Source organism: Protopterus annectens, chromosome 7.part0 (assembly GCF_019279795.1).
Source record: "Protopterus annectens isolate FY-2018-M chromosome 7.part0, PAN1.0, whole genome shotgun sequence".
Taxonomy (NCBI): Eukaryota; Metazoa; Chordata; order Ceratodontiformes; family Protopteridae; genus Protopterus; species Protopterus annectens.
In genome coordinates, this window is record NC_056739.1 from 961,207,398 (window position 1) to 961,225,844 (window position 18,447).

Consider the following 18,447-nt stretch of genomic DNA (forward strand, 5'->3'; position numbering starts at 1 on the left):
CAGGACTGCCCCCTCTGCTACTAATGGACAGAGGCAGCAGCTAAATGCTTTATCTATCGACCATGGGATGGGTAAGGCTAATCCATAATCAAAGGGGATGGGTTATTTCAAGCCCAAAAAGGGACACTGGCAAATTGGCTAGGCTTAAAATGGCCCAAAAGGGCAGCTAGTCTCGTACTTAACTATAAGCCTGTGCACTCTGAGAATTTTAAGAATTTTTAACTGGTGAAGCTGCCAGACAGCCACAGGTTACCTGCCTCCTCCCATCTTGGCTAGGAGTGCCTAATTTGGCCTTGTATATAGGCCATATGAAGTACACAATTCACCACAAAGCTCTGAATGACATGATGAGTTAAAGTCATATGGTCACTTCTGACAATTTTAAGAGCCTTTGCAAATAAATCAAAAGAATAGATGAGCAGGACGGTGAGAGGACTTTTAAAAGTCAGTGCATAATATGCCGACATAATGGAGCCATCTCTTCTATTTGCAAAATTTCAGCCCATTATTTTCTTGTTACATAATATTATCTGTATACATATATACATATATATACATATATATATATATATATATATATATATATATATATATATATATATATATATATATAATTTATAATTTGGCTGTGGAAAGGCCTTATAAAGCAGTATAGAGATAAACATGGTTATTAGTGTATAGTTAATGCACTCTCAGGATACCATCCATTTTATACATGCAAACAGCAGCAAAAAAGCTATACTGCTTGGCAACATTTCTTGTGGTATTCCACAATAAAAATAAAACTTCAATTTTCTTAAATTTCAAGACATTATTTCACATCTCGGTTTCTAATAAAAATGTATTTTACTGCTGCTTTTAGCCAAAGACGTAGCCAGGCCATTTGATTTCCAAGGCAAGATGCTCATTTGATGCCCCCCAACCCATAAACATACTAAAATAAATAAATTGACCAAAATATGTCACATGACTATGAGGAAACCTTACAATAATCCCACATGTTGTGGATTATCATTTATCAGCAATTAATTTAACAGACTGTAATAATCGTACATGCATACATATTATGTAGTATATAATTCAGAAACATGCTCAAATGCCATGGAAAACATACAGAGAAATGCATACCTGGAGCAGGCTGAACAACAACAACTGCTAGTGCAATGCCACCTCTAGATTGCCTGTCTTGCAACTTAAGTGCCTAATATTTCAGATGATCCTACATATATCTTATGAGTCTATGATCTACTACTATCTACTACCAAGGCATTATGTTTTATTTTATGTCCTCTTTTAGTATTGCTGAACAAACAACAGCCACATTTTCCACAAATTCATGAAATACAACCCATCTAGTCTGCAGAAAACATTAACACAGCCACAAGTGGTGGTCCATTCATGTTTAACAACCAAAGATGTTTCCACTCATTCTATAGTGCTTCTGATTCAAACCTAAGGACACCAAAGAAATAAAAGCATAGCCTCCCCCCTTTCTTTTTACATGTGCACACACTTTTTGTGATTTTTGCAGATAGAGTGCAGGCAAAGCAACCCACACCATAAATTAAGTTACTAGTAACTGTGGCAATCCATAGACCATGTTAGTTAGACTATCAACAGCGAAATGAGGAAATTCAATCAAACAAGAGCCACAATTTCCTTAAATGTGGCTTTATCTCACTTTGCAAGTAAGGTCCCCCCCCACCCAGCAGATGCACAGCAAGGAAACAGTCACGGTCAGTCATCAGAGCAAAAGTAGCTAACAAAAAAGGGACGGCTCTTCTATTACCTCTCTGAAATCCACCTTTGCTGTGCTGCATAAAATAAATTACATATTTCTCTATCTGACTCTACAGCACATTGGCAAATTACTCAACAGTAATATTTCCTCACCATTATAAGTGCCCCTACAACCTGCAAATACACATTTGCAAACACCCTAACACACTTTACGCAAACTGTACATAAAGGGGATTTCAAAAGCACCCTGCTGATACATCTGAAGTGGGATCCCAAAAAGTTGCAAGCCTTAAGTTTGTAGTGATCTGCTACACACAGCATGCACCCCTGAAATCGGACTGCATGACTAAATGATCTTGCTGCAACATATCACTGCAGTGGGGTGCAGATGTGAGCCCAAGGAGCTTGGTAACTTGATCTCGTGCAACATAGCATGCATACAAATGCACGAAATTCTGACTGTGTAAGCTGTATACTGTCCAATAAGAGCTCATTACAGAGATACAGTTTTACCTTGTAAGAATGTCAGTACTTACCTGGTGCTTAGGTTCACAGCTGATGTGTACCCACACAAATGATCCCAGCAAATAAACTCCAGTTCATTGTCTAAAATCAAAGAGTGATTGAGGGAATAATTCTGCAGAAAGGACAGGAGAAGCCTGTTTATACTGCAAAGGTGGATTAAGCTTTAGCTTTGGTAAGTACATGTTGCTGACACAGTGCTGTCTTTTTTTGTCACTGTTGTGCCTTTTCCATGAACTGAATAGCAACCAGTAGTCCACTCCACTTGCTTGCTTTAACAAACCTGGTTATAATCAGTATGTTTGCTGGTTAAAGTGAGTGCCCAGTCTGGAAATCAAATAGCAATCTCTTTCTTGCTCTTCCCATCACTGGGCCATCCAATAAAAAAATAAAAAAATAAAAATAAATAAATAAAGTTTAAAAGTTAAGTTAAAACAAAAACAGCCAGATTCTGAATTTGATATACAGTAATGCCGATGGTGCAACACCACAGAAAAATTAGTATTATTAAACAAAACTTAGTGAACCTCTCTCAAGAGACAGAGAACTGAAAAAGTACTGTTTTCTTGTTATGGGTGCCAAAGCTAAAGCCCAATAACTGTCTTCTCTGCTCCACCCCACCCCTCCATCCAGCCACCTGTCAGAAGCCTTTTGGCACTGTGTCTGAGGCTCCACCTTATGAAAAACATAGGGACAAGCAGATGCCTATGTAAGGGGTGTCGAAGGAGTGGAGAGCAGCCAGGCAACATAAAGCATTTTAAAATAAAAAAATAAATAAATAGCAGATTTTTTATTTGAATTTACTTTAGGCAATATTGCACCCTGTCAAAGGCAGTGCCCGGTCCGCTCCACCCTTTCTACTCCACTGCTCTTAGCCAACAGGAATAGTTAAATGCAAGAGAGGAAAATGCACTTAAAAGGAAAATATTCCCACCCTAGCCAATACTGTCTGTTATGTAGTGTGAGACAAACAACTTAGGTGAGTGTGAGGACAGTTTTTTGACCAATCATAAATTGATGCATAAACTACTGAAAGAATGAGTTCAAACTCTGTTACTGCCTGTGTTCTAGATGCAACTGCTTTTGCAGGAAGTCAAGTCTCCTAGACCCACTTACCTTCATTAGCAACATAAATATTCTAACTCTGATGTACAAACTCAGTGAAGAGAAAGTATTAATTTTTTTCAGGAAAAATATGTATTTCCTTTTTGTCATAATATTGGGAAGCATATGATTCAGAAAACTTTTCAACAACTTGGGTTTCAAATGTAATCATAGTGTTACCACCTGTTCCTCTTTGTGAGGGACAGTCCCTCGTTGGGCAGTGGTGTCCTGTGAAAAAGATTACAAAACGGTAAATGTCCTGAGATTTTTGGACAAAAAAAAATTTCATGTTTTCTTTTAATAGTTGCTTAAAATAGCTATTTTCCCCCCAAAAGTGAATCTCTGTCATTTGCACTGACTATGGGTATGTTTTGTCCTGTGAAATCTCAAGTTTTAACAAAAAATTCCCCACTTTTTTGTATTTGAAAAGGTGGCAACCCTATGTAATCAGATTTTTGTCTGTACCTTGAAGAACAAAATAAGGTATAGGCATATCCTGCTTTGACCTTCCGATGGCTAGGGTGTGTTCCAGTGTTTAGGCAAACAAATCTAACCCTGAATGCTAACAGCAGCATAAACACTGTAAAAAATAATTGCAGAAAAGGTAACTCGAGTTATCTCATATTACTGATGACAGGCACTTTTGTCACTCTCTCGTCTTGTACTCCTTTTCTTCCAACTGGCATTCATGGTTCTAGTCATACAAGCACCTACTTCTGCCATGACTTAGCCCTAGTTATTGTAAGCCATTTCTGATTTTGTTATCTGGCACTTGTAAACCAGGGTTCAGTCACTTTACACAGCAAATTCATTTTTAAATATCATTAATTTTTTTCAGCAGATCTTCATATATTACTTAGAGGCTCAGCTCTTTGGTGTGTGAAAGCACAGTTCTGAGGATGGGTAGCAGGGCAGTGTCTGTAACACACTGAGGTTGTACTGCAACCAGAAGCTCTTCACATCTATCCATGCGCATGTGCACTAGGGTTCTGCTCTACCACCAATGAAAAAAATCTGTTTGGGGGTTGGTGAATGGCTTAAAGGTTAAGGTGTTTAACTTACAGACACAGGGTAAAGGGACTGATTCTTACTTTTGGGAAGAATGGCTTGCCTTAAATAAGGCCCCCTCCCCAGGGTTGTTAGCCTAGTAATCACATATGAAGCTATGAATGTGTAAGAAAAATGACTGTCCCAAACTTAGGCTTTTGATGAATAAAACTAGGATTCCCAGGTGGTCAAACTAGCGTGGAAAAATGTGGACTTGCTCAGAATTGGTTATTGAGATATGCAGTGTCAATGTCTGGCTGGGGGTGGTATCTAGCTCCCACAATACAGTACATCAATAGCTTTGCCTGTAACCTACAAACAGGCTAAAGACATTGTGATTCTAGCATCAGATGCACCTCACATTGTAGCTTAGCATACTGATAGCAATGGCAATGAACTTACTTTTATATAATTCAGTTTTAAGAAGCATTTTCTCAAGGAAATACAAAGATTCTGCAGTAAATGTTTTGCGAAATTGCTGTTTTCATCTTCTGTTACTACCTATGCAAGGTCATTGCATTTATGTTTCTCAGTCATTTTCAGAACCTTTCTATGCTGTTAAATAAAAGAAAGGGGATGAAAACATTTAATTTAAAAATATAAATACAATCTATTAGGCTAATGATTAAAGAAATCAGTAATAAGGTTGGCTGCTTTACTCAGCTCGGTGTATAGTTGAAGCTGTACTCCATTTTGTTATTTCACATATAAAGGGTAGCTACCTTCACTGATGATGTATGGGGTACTGCTACTTTTTTCTGGTCATTTTGAAACAAAGGAGGGGGTTCCACCATAACATCCCATGGAGCAGGAGGGAGACCATTCTCAGGGCCATCCACCATCTGATCTAATGAGAAAGAAAATCATAACAGCAATTTTAGTGGTGCATCAATAAACTAGACTTACTTTGTTCAACTTAATAAGGTATGGCAAGCTTTATGGAGGAAAAGTATTTTGTGGTGACAACTGACTATATGTAAACAGAGAACACAGGGACCACAACTGTGTAAGAGTAGCATACTTCAGAATACAAATAATACATATACAGTAAGGTGCACCACTTTGCAATGACAATAATCCTGAATGATATTTGTAAAAATGTGCATTATGAGTATTTTCAAAGACAGATCTCATTACTGAAAACTTGCACAAGAGTTACCACATGCAATGTTTTAACTCATTTTCCCTGTAATTGCCAATCCTGACACCCTGGTCTGGTTTCAGAGTTCAGTCGGTGTAGACTGTGTATGCTCTCTAGTTAACTGACTTACTTAGAATCACACCACTGGTAAGTGAAGACAGAGGGATTCAAACCAAAAACCATAGCATGAAGCTTGTTTACAGTTCATAGCCTTAATTCTCAGCACTTAACTGCCATATAAGTTGTAGGCAGCAAAACTGCAAAGTTAGACAAACTAAGGCAGATATTACATCCCAGTAGTCTGCTCTGCTGTTCCGAGAAAAAAGGCAGATTCACAAAACATTGACAGAACATTACAGGAACAATTATATATAGAAAAAATTATGTGAAAGGCTGGCAAAAGGGTTAAGCAGTCCTGGGTCCTCTCCTGTTTGGTATATCCTTCTCAGAAGTCTAGACCAACACGAAGGGACTCTGGTTGACAAAGTTTAAATTTGCAGATGATTGCAAGTTGGGAGCGATTATTAACTCCCCAAGTTATGTTGACATCCTACAGAAAGGCCTCACAGAGACCGACTGATGTCAGAATCATGGCCTTAAGCTCATTGACAAAAATGTGTTGTCATCTCATTGGGAAAAACCCAGTTCCCATGAATCACCACATCGATGGTAGTCCACTGAACACAAAAGGCGTTATAAGAGATCTGGGAACACAGGTTGACAGCAACCTCTCTTTTGACCACCACACTGCCATTGTAGTCAGAAAGTCCTGCTATGTGGCACATCTCATTACTAAGGGTTTTGCATCCAGGAAGAAAAAGGTCATTGTCTACCTCTACTCTTCCCTCATTAGGCCAATCATCGAGTACAATGCCCCATTTGGCATTTACCTCACTAGACACCGGCAACAACTAGAGAGGCTGCAAAAGTACCTCACAAAGAGGATCCTAGGCCTTAAACACTTGTCCTATATGGACAGACTGAAAAAAATTCCAGCTATTCTCTGTCTCATATCATCTACTTAGAGGTGATCTCTGCTTGACTTACAAAGCCATGTCTGACCTAGCTCTGTTAGAAATGCTACATCTAAAGAAGTCCCAATATCTCCACACCACATGCTCCAGAGACCTCAACCTCATTAACACAATCAACAGAATGTGCTGGAGAGACAGGTTCATAACCCAGAGACTGCCCATGCTATGAAATAGACTTCTCATACATGTCAAACAGAGCACCTCACTGGCCATCTTCAAGAGAAATTTTGATGAATGGATGGGAAATAGAAAATTCACTCCAGTGGCTCTACTCGTCAGAGGCACTGGGAACTAAGGTCAGGTGGCACGATGCCAGGGTAATCCTAAGGGCTAGGCTTGTAAACGCTCCAGGGCCATTAGCCTAGTACACACTTATGAACCTATAAACCTAAATATAAGGCCCGCAATTAAAGCAACAACCATGGCTGCAAATACATTTCATGACCGGTCCTCAGCTAGGCAGCAATATTGAAAAATGCCTTAAGTTTGACTTCTAAATGCAAGATAATGTAAGGTAACCATATCCAAAAAATTAAAAAGTGAATCATAGCAGTCACCTGCCACCATACAGAATTGTTCTCAATGAACAAAAATATGTAAGCAATAATGTCCAAAGTGCCATTAATGGGAAGTAATAGACTGCCCAGGGATATACCACAGTCAGAGAGACCCCACTCCAAAAAGTTCCATTATTTTGTTATTCTGGCTGCCCCGGAGGACAATGCTGCACCGAAAAAAAGAGCCTTGAGTTTGTTTTTTTGACGGTATTTTATTCTACACTTTCTTTCATTTTAAAGGACGTTTTTGTTTAATAATCTATTTTAGAATAGTCTCTCTCCTTACTGAATTGTAGTAAATTATTTCACATACTGTATTTTAAGAAATAATACATAATATAGAATTTTTATCTACTTAATGTACTAACAGTTACAGAGAAAAAAAGCCAAAGTGTTTTACCTGCTTTGAAAGCCAGTAAAGCACTTGGCAAATGATGTCACATAGAACGCAACTAAACATAATTGTAGGGAAAAGTCAGGGATAGTTTTTAAATACTGCCCTAAAGTTGCTTACTCGTGCCTTTAAACCTTTGCTGATATATGAGGAAACATATTCACATACTGTTGGGAGTGAGGGAGCATCCCTTTCTTGATACTTAGGGGATGTGTAACAAATGTTATACACCTTTGAAAGTGCTGTTATGGTTGGATCTCGCTCCACCATAACAGATTTACCTGTTTTTCTGATTTTAAGTTCAATCATGGTGCTCCATGCACTAAATGTTATTCTTTGACTGGGGCTGAGACACAGATCATCCTAGTGAAGCTGTGACATTGTTAGACTGACTTTATAGCAATGAAAAAGTACAGATTAAGAAAAAAGTTATGTTTATGAATTGCTAGGCAACACTGCAAATGCTAGTTAATGTTTTTTTTTGTATGTTTAATTTTATCTGAATTGTCATGCCTTATCTGTCAAAAAATGGTTGTTCATTGCAATTGTTTTCTATAGGTTATTAAGTTAGTTGGAAAGTCTAAAATAGTACAATTTCAATGCACAAATCATCTATGTCTTCTATTTTTGTTGCTCATTGGGTTTTATTTCTTTTTCTGACTTTTGACCAGTTATGTTTAAAAATTGCAGAAGGCCTTTTTCTAAGATAAATTATCTACTTGCCAAGCATGCAAAGATACATAGTGCAGGTTTAGGATGAACAAACTGTCCAGCCATAAGTAAATGGTGGGAACGTAAAATGCACTCACTGCTGGAGACCTCCTCACAAATCAACTGAAAGGGTGATCTGTTATATCTGACTCTGAATGTTTTCTACAGCAGGCCCCTTCTGAAAATAATCCCAAGCAGAGAAAATTAAAGTTGTTAAGGGACTGAAGCCATAAATACCTACAGATAAAGGTATCGGGAGGTGATGGCATGACCTCTTACACCTGGACTTTCCAGACGATAGTTTGTCACCAGATAGCAAAAGACAATGTAGTCAGCAGTCCAGAAATAAGGATTTGCTTAAACACTACAAAACACTCTTCCCGCCTGTGAGCAAAAGATGAAGAACTGTTTCACCTCTGTTGATTTATGTATTCTCTGAAAGTGATACCTGAGCTGTATGTACACATGCAAGATGTGACAATGTGAGGTATTGCCATATATGGCAGGAGAAGTAGGGTAAAGTAGGGTAGTGGATGTATAACATACACCAGCACAGACAGCTGGAATTTTATAAAGAATGATATGTTATTTGACTATCAAACTGATTTGCACAGATGCTTGTATTGTTAATGCATTTGTAAAGCTGCGTATGTTAAAAATATATCAACAGTGTGCCCTGCTGGGCATAAAAGAAATGTACATGCATTATTGTAACTGTTTAAATGTATAAATTATAACAGTGGATACTGGAAGAGAAGAGGTTAATCTCAATCCACCTGACTTTGAGAAATAATAAGAAAATTAAATCATTGGCCTTAGGCCATAAAGATGTTATCTCACCGTTTTGAATGCGGCCAGAGACAAAAAGTCTATACTAGGAAGCCTCTGGCATTGTCACTGCGCTGAACTAATTGCTACTCTGAAAGGGTGGAGGTTTGAAATTGTTTTATGACTTCCTGGAGCTGCAACAGATCTTAGCAAGACTCACTGTGTGTTTGATCCCTCACTTACTTCATCTTGCCTTACACTAGTAAGTGACCAGAGAAGAGTAACTCTAAGTTAGTCAGGATAATATAGTGAGATTAGTTATGTACTGTTTTTCTGTATCTGTGTGAATCAATTCATCTGTGTAATTTTAATATTTACAATAGTTGAAACTCTGGTGTTTATTGTAAATAGATATTTAGTATTTTCATGTTATTTTACTATTTTTATTAAATATATTTAAACATTTTATTGTGGCTGGTTCTTTAGAGAATAATTTAACCTTTGAGGGTACTCGTATCTGTTTGGTGACTCTGTCGCCACACCTGAAAGCCTTACTGCACTGGTCAAACTACCATTTGTATTAATTTCACTCAGTATAATTTGGTACCCTTGTAAGAGCCTTAGTGTAGCTGGCTTGGGAGTGACTAACTTATGGTCTGTCAGAAGAAGGCATAGGTAGTAAACGTGTGTGTGTGTGTGTGTGTGTGTGTGTGTGTGTGTGTGTGTGTGTGTGTGTGTGTGTGTGTGTGTGTGCGCACGCGCGCGCACGCGTGTGCATGTGTGTGCAAATCAAATCACAAAGATCACGTGTATAAACTACTTGGACTAGGAACACAAATGACTGTTTTCACACAGAGGGTGGTGGAGGACTTGTCTTGGTCACTCGGCTGAGGACTTAACTCTGCAACTGTGCCATTGCAGAGCCTTAATGGAGACCTGGGTAGAGACAGACACAGAAAGCCAGACCCCGGGCTGAGGGTGTTTCCTGTGTGCTCTTAAGGGAAATTGTACTTGATGCAGAGAGCTGCATCTGGAAATACCAGGGGTATCCATTTTTGTTCCAAGTGAATTTACCTCTCCGGTATCAGTGGTGAGGATACAGGCACCTTGATTACTGGCCCAGCAAGGGGACATCACACAAGGTATGAAGTTTTTTCTTCCAGGATTCTGCCTCACAAAGATGAAAGGCAGCTGAATTGACTAAATAAAAAAAAGAATGTCTGATACCACATCTGAGAGGAAATTTGGGTTAATTCTAAGAGACAGGTAGCTTGCAGATCTGAACAGAGATGCTGCTCACCAAGAACAGACTTTTTCAAGAGATTATTTTCAGATACTTAACCAACATCTCAGAAAGGATGGTTGGCAGGTCTGCCAACCACTGATTTCAAGTTCTGAAGAAAAGAAATGTCTCCAGAGATAGAGAAAGGTGCTGAACTCCTTTTAAGGTTGGGGATCAGGGTTGCTTAACCAGTCACTGCTTAATCAAAGCTCTGAACTATTCAAGGTCACATAGGACAGAGATGCCTGTAACATGCATCTTTACCATGCAATGAGTGAGGTCTAAGCTTTCAAGTAAAAGAGCAAGTTGGAATCACCTGCAAGTTAACCAAATGAGGTAGCAAGGGAAACATTTCCACATAAATGGAGAACCTCTTCAAAATCTTTCTGGAAGGTTCTATCATTTCCAAAATTTCTAATTAAAGAGTCCATGGAGGTAAATCATAACAGAGAAGACAGGCCCTGAGATGGAGAAGGTTGCTACTCTAACAAAAGGGAAATTCCTTAGCCTAAGGTACAATGGGTCTTTGCACTCCTATGGACTCATAACCTCACCATTCTTGACCAGTATATGGCAAGAAGATGAGTTTGATCTTTTTTTATGAATTTTGTAATTAACAGTATAATCAGAAGAAAAAGAGAAAATAAAAATGGTTGGTTCCCTTGCCACAGGAGTGTGAATGCATTTGCCATCACTGCCACATTATTCTGTTATACTAAAAATTGGGGAGAACTACACTGTCTTTAAAAAGCAAGACTTGGATAGGATGATCACAGTATTTCAGAATACTCTTATGGATTATTAATGGAGAGAAGACTATCTAAAAATTGTTTTAATTTTTTTGAAATCAAGTATCCAACTATCCCTAGTATCAGTGGTTTACCCAAAATACACAAGACTTTAGATGACTCCCCGCTAAGACCGACTGTGACAGGAAGAGGCTGGATAATCGAACCACTATCCATTTATGTTCAAAATGAGCTGAAGAATGTCCTACCATTGGTGGATAGTGTTTTAAAAGACACATGGAGCTTTTTAGAAAGTTTGTCTGTGAAAACCAAAGATATGGATCATTTTTTAGATTTGATCCTGGTAACCATGGACATTAATAGTCGGTTTACATTTATACCTAATGGCTATGGAGTGGAAGCAATTAGAGAGTGTCTTGTACAAACAGGATTTGATTCCAACCTAATTTGCTCCCTGCTGGAATTAATTCTAAAAAATAATGTTTTTGCTTATGGGAATAACTATTTTTGGCAAGTATGGGGGTAGCTATGGTACCCCTTGCGCTAATAGTTATTCAAATCTTGTCTTAGCACAATGGGAGAAAAATCATATGGTGAATGCATTAACCCGTGGTTTGGACATTTGGTGTATTATGGTCGTTTTGTGGATGATATCTTTGTCCTTTGCAAAGGAGATGGAAAGATAACTTGATATGTTCACAGAATATCTGAAAAACACCACGGATTTCCTTGAATTTAAGATAGCTTATTCAAAGGAAGAGATTGATTTCTTGGATGTTAAAGTAACCCTACATCCTAGGCTAGGTCTACTTATGAAAATGCACAGGAAAGATACATGGAATAACCATTACTTGCACCCAGGTCACATTTTCAAAAACATCATGGAAAATCAAGTGCAACGTATATCTAGACTCTGTACTGAAGATGCTGATTTTGAAAAGGAGCAGGTCATCCTCTATAAACATTTGAGAAATAGAGGTTACCATAATACAGATCTTACTATGAGATGTACACAACAGGATATAAGGTCCAATAAAGGTCGTCCCTATTTTAATGGAAAAACTACTGCCAGGGTTGAGGCCACTGCCCCTAAAGAAAGGACCTTCACCCAAGTGCTAAAATGCATTCTCACTTACATTACATATAGCCAAAAGATCTGTGATGTGGCCAGAAGGTTTTAGCCGGTGTTGACAGAAGATGCAGAAGTGAAAAATATTGTAGGATAACAACCAAAGTTTGTTTTCAAGAACAGAAAGAACATTAAAAGACTGCTGTGTGGCAAAGATGGCTGTGAATGGAAAAATACACACCAGAAGAAAGGAACGGTCAAATGTGGGAAGTGCAAAGCCTGCCCCTATATAACAACAGCAATCTTTTTGTGCATCCTGTATCTGGAATTAAATACCTGTTGAAAGCTAGTGCAACTTACAATACCCAGCATTTGGTCTACCTGGCAACCTGTCAGAAATGCTTAGTGTTCTATATTGGAAAAACTGACCAGCGTTTAAAAGACAGAGTTATGCGACACTTGAGGGATATTAAGCACAAGGATTTAAAGAATGTGCTGGCTGACCACATTACATCTTATCCTAATACAGTTTTATGTTTAAAGCTTTAGAATGTATTGCCACAGATTCAAGGGGCAGAGATGCAAAGAACCGCACTGAAATGTGCAAAGTGAGTTGGATAGTGAACTTAAGGGCTGATCGCCCCCCAAGCCTTAATACAATGGTCCCACTTAAACCAATATTAAAGAACAGACATCTTATTATAAGCTGAGTAAAGGAGGCTTACCATTTTTAAAAACCATGATTGGTTGCTATGACATAAGATTGGTTAATGAGTAGGCATTGCCTGCAGTATATGGAAATGATTTGCTATTTAACTTCAGTTGGAGAGCTATGGAGTATATGATCTGAAGAAGGCTGAATAGCTGAAAGCGCTAATCATTTAGACCTTTCTTTCATTGGAAGTCTTTTATGTTTTGTCTCTATTTTCAAATAAACAATGTTTTTAGCTGTGGTGGTTAACCTGATAACAGGGTAAGTCTACTCATTGTCATGGTGATCACATAATAACAGAATTAAGATGTAATTGCTTGACAACTGTGTCAATAGGGTTGAATAACAAATTCTTCAATGGAAGTAACACAGGCATACATATCTGATCCTGTTTTTGATGGAGAACTAATCACATTTTTCAATTCTTAAAGTGGGTTGCAATGACACTATAGCTTAACTGCTTATAAATAATTATGATTACGATATTGCAGTTTGAATTTCTCCATACCACGTTTTTCCCTTACTTTTTCTACTTCCATTCTTTAATTCCATTCTTTAATCTTTGTTAAAATATTTTCTCAGCATTTACACTTATATACAATGATAATATACCGTATACAAAAATGTTACCTGTTATACATAACATGAAAAACTGGTATAGTTAAAAAAAGTGGAGTTATTCATATCCTGGTGTCACCTAAGACTTTTCCTGTCTCTCCTTCCTAAATGCCTTCCCAGTCTTGTATTCTGTGGTATTTTTCCAATTTCTCATGATTATTTACCCCCTGTCTCACTCTCTCTCTCCTTGAGAGCTACTCAGTAGGGCTGAATGGCTAACTACATCTCCGCTGTTATCCTATATTCATCCTTCTCCATTATGTCAAGGAACAGAATATGTCAGTTAATTCTATGGGGTACTGGAATACAACCCTAACCATACAGCAGATATAACCGGGTTTAATTAGTGCTCTACAATGGGGGATGGAGGGAGTCAAAATAGGAAGCAGTAGAACTGAGTGGCCAATATTGTTTCAAAAATTATAGTGAGAAGGAACTATGTGCATCTAAATTCAAGAGCGACACCTGTGGATCAAATTGTAGGTGTACATTATGTACAAGAAGGCAAGACAAAGGACATGAAAATGCCAAGCACAGCATTTGCTTTCTACGTAAGCACAATGGAGGTGTGATAAAATTCACACTGGTCCACCAGAATGGATAGCTGTGTGTCAGTCAACCACAGCAGATACTGCAAAACACCCACAACACCTGCAGGCCAAAAGGGGGGATTACAGGGCAGACAAAATGCGCTGACCTCCCCAAAGAATTATAGCTTTCAGTCCTTAACTTTCTCCTTGCAATGTTTGGCATCCATAAATTCCAGAAAGTGGGAAAACAAATGGGTCAACTGAGTAAGGACTTCATAGATATAAAAAGATTTAGTGGCAAAACAGGAATATACAAAATGGAACTGAATATGTTGCTGTGTGTTTGTATGGCACAGTGAGGAGTTCTTGCTCATGTACAGAAAGATATGTTGCGGCCTTCTGATGAGCAGACTGGTAGACGAGCCTGTATGCACCTACACTATTGTGATGAGAAGAAACCTAATCCTGGGACTATCATTTCTCAGTTCTTGAAATCCTTCCACCCTATGTTATTCAGTTTGTTACTATATTCCATTCCCTGAGCTATTGCTAGTAGCTGATTTACCTTTTGTAGTATCCTGGACAGTCATTGATTAATTCTGGCCAGCACATTGTGTTTCAGCAGTCTGCAAAGTACACATAATTAGTATCCAGTCCAGTCTAGTTCTAACTTAATATTCCGTTTTCTGTACAGTGCATCTACTGCTCGACAAGCCACGTTGCTTCGCAAGAGATGGCTTGCACCTGTCACCCTTAGGCTTTCGAATACTGGCCAAGGCTCTTGCCGCCCCCATAGTGCCTTTTTTAGGCAAGGCTCAAAAGACAAACCCATCACCATAAGTAGCACAAGTAACCAAAACCTGAGGGTAATGCTGCTCAACGCCAGAAGTCTAAACCTCAAAATGCATGCACTCGAGGCACTCCTCAGTATGGAGAACATCGACATCTGTGCAGTAACAGAAACCTGGTTTAAGGCTCCTGAGAGCACGCCAGCACTACTAGGCTATAACTCATACCACACCTTTTGGCCACAGAACCAGAACCAAAACACAAAAGGTAGGGGTTATCCATATTCATCAAGGATACCCACACCTCCAGGTTAGTGGCACAGCACAATGCATCAGAGATCATCCATGTGCAACGAACAACGGGCAAAACTGCAATCCAAATTGTAGCTTGCTACAGATCACCCACCATGGCCCAGGACCCCCATTCTGCATTTCTGGAGACACTGGGAAATATGGAGGTCCTACCAAACATCCTAATACTGGGTGATTTCAATTACCCAAACATAAACTGGGAGAACTACTCAAGTACTAACTCCCTTGCCCAACACTTCCTAGAATTTATAAACTCGAATGCCCTGGATCAACTGGTCAACACCTCCACCAGAGGGAACAACATATTGGACCTGGTCATCACCAACATGGGCAACCGGTGTTCCACACCGGAGGTCAACCCCTCGCTGGTTAGATCAGACCATAGACTAATCACTCTGGATATCCACATTCCGCCCCCACCCCCAATCAAGGAAACCACCATGAAATACTTTTCAAAAGCAAACTTCACGTTACTTAAGACCGAGGTGGAAAGGTTCACAGCCCCCATGCTAAAGGACAATGTTGTCCAAGCTGCTGAAACCTTTACAAAGGCACTCTATGAGCATCTGCAGGAATGCATGGATCGTACTATCCCAAGTAAAACCAAGATTCACTCCTCCAAGAAAAGGAAACCAGTCTGGTGGATGCCTGCCATAAACAAGCTATACAACAGAAGGAGGAAACTAGTACAGAAAAGAGTAAAATCCCAAGAAGGAAAGACAACCCTGATCAGTATCAACAAGAAGCTATGTTCCCTCAAAAAATCATCCAAGGCTAGTTTCAAAAGAAAAAGTGCCAATGACTCCAAAGATAACCACAAAGTGTTCTTTAGCTATGTCAAGAACCTAAGTTAAAACTCTCAGATCTGCTCTGAGTTAGTGCAGAATGGCACAAAATACATTGAACTGACTGATATTGCCAAGATTCTAGCAGACAGGTTTAGTGCAAACTTCACCCCCCTCTCACCCCCTAAAGGGTCCATAACCATACCAGAAGAATGTAGGGCCCCGTCAATCACGACACACAGGTTAAACCAGCCCTATCCAAAGCCAAAAACACAGCTTCAATGGGTTCAGATGGTGTCCCAGGATATGTCTTACAAGAGCTCCAAAATGAACTAACACCGCACCTAAACACACTGTTCAAACTCAGCCTCTATACAGGCTATGTACCCACAGAGTGGCGCACAGCAACAGTTATGCCGCTCCACAAAGGTGGAGCCACAACAGACCCCACGAACTATCACCCTATAAGCCTGACTAGCCTGGTCTGTAAGGCTATTGAACGCATCACCATGGAACTCATTAACAGAGACATTGGGAACCTCCAAACCTTGGACCCTACCCAGTTTGGCTTTGTTAAGGGCAGATCATGCCTCCTAAACCTGGTGGACTTCTTTGAGATGGTTACCAAGGCATTAGATGAGGGAAAGGAGGTCCACACAGCCTACCTAGACCTCACAAAGGCTTTTGACACCATTCCCCATTCTAGTATTATAGACAAGCTCACCAGCCTGAACATAAACCCCTACATCATGAGATGGGTTGCCAACTGGCTCATGGCTAATACCCACATGTTGAGAGTTGCAGGCTCTACGTCCGACTCTAAACCGGTTACAAGTGACATCCCCCAGGGCTCAGTCCTAGGACCCCTCCCTTCTCAGAGGTACAGGCAAGCATAGGCGGACTATGGCTGACCAAGTTCGCAGACGACTGCAAACTAGGAGCCATAATTGATTCTCCGGCTGATACAAACACCCTCCAGATGGTCTCACTGAGACGGATACCTGGTGTCAAAATCATGGCCTCAAGCTAAATGCCAAAAAGTGCATAGTCATCCCCATTTAGAAAAAAACTAAGTACCCGCGAACTACCACATAGGTGGTAGTCCCCTAAATACAGAAAATGTAATAAGGGATCCGGGGACCCATGTAGATAGTAATCTCTCCTTTGATAATCATATTGCCAAGGTGGTTAGAAAATCCTTCTATGTGGCCCACCTAATCACAAAAGGGTTCACATCTAGAACAAAAGAGGTTATTGTGCCTCTCTACTCATCACTCATTAGACCCATCATAGAATACAGTACCCAATTTGGGATGTACCTTACAAGACACCTGCAACAACTGGAAAGACCACAAAAGTACCTCACCAAGAGGATTACTGGCCTCAAACAGATGCCCTATGCAGCCCGACTCAAGAAACTCCAGCTGTACTCAGTTGCATACCGCTTACTCAGAGGTGATCTCTGCCTGACATACAAGGCCATGTCCAACCCAGAATTGATGGACATGCTCCACCTAAAAAAAAAAAAAAAAAAAAAAAACAAATCCCGGAGAGCCACTCGCTCTAGAGATATAAACCTCACCACAATGATAAACAGGACATGCTGGAGGGACAGATTCCTGTCCTAGAGACTTCCCATGCTTTGGAACAGGATTCCAACATACATCAGGCAGAGCCCCTCACTTACACTCTTCAAGAGAAACCTTGATGGGTGGATGGGAAACAGACAATTTACCCCAGGGATCACTGCAATGGCTCTGCTGGACAGTGGCGCAGGGAACTAATGACTCTGCTGGACAAAAGCACAGGAAACTAATCTAAGGGGGTGGCGAAAGCTAACACATTCTGGCTAGGCTTATAAATGCCCTTGGGCAGATAGCCTAGTACTTACCTATCAACCTATGAATAGTTTCCTGGCTACAGAACTATGTACACTGATCTAGTTTTTGCTGATGATCTCTTAGAATATGGACGGTTTATTAAAGCTGATGACTGTTAACTCATTTAATGGAATTGGATTTTTTATTCCAAGTTATAAAAACTTTAAACTGATGATGACATCTACCAGATTTGAAGACCTTCAGCACGTTCATCAACCTAAAGTAGGGGAAATAAAAAAGATAAAGGTAATGAAGTCACTTTGAATACATTTGGCTTGAAAATCCAATATCAGGAGGAATCGTGAAAAAAGAATAAAACAGACTCCTGTTACAAATGAGATTGCAAATAAAGTTAAAATAGAAATTGCAGTCCTATAAATAAACTTACAGTAACAGTAGATGTTTGAATGATCACTGCTGCCCTAGCCTGAGCTATAATGGTTATATCTTCTAAGGATATAAATGTATGGACAGTTTTCAAAGCTTCAGTGCTCCTTTCACTCACCAAAATTTTAGCTTGAGCTGAGCTGATTAAAAAGACTGGTTTGGGTGCTAATGCTTTCAGAGCTTTCATGCCAACAGATGGAGGGGGGCTGAGCCCTGAAACGACAATTTTAGGAACAACAAAAAATAAAAGTCCATACCCTGGCCAAAACAACACCCCAAGAAACAAGGGGATAGAGTGACAGAGCTGCTACCACAAA

General features: G+C 39.5%; 1 protein-coding gene across 2 annotated transcripts in view; it reads right to left on the reverse strand.

Moving 5' to 3' along the window:
- The window catches only part of LOC122806802 (protein SSUH2 homolog), a 600,540-nt gene that overhangs the window by 221,340 nt on the left and 360,753 nt on the right, over nt 1-18,447 (reverse strand). For both annotated transcript variants that reach the window (XM_044077522.1, XM_044077521.1), the window contains exon 6: nt 5,136-5,260. In XM_044077522.1, coding sequence (XP_043933457.1) covers nt 5,136-5,260 — 125 coding nt within the window. The remainder of the gene's footprint in view (nt 1-5,135; nt 5,261-18,447) is intronic.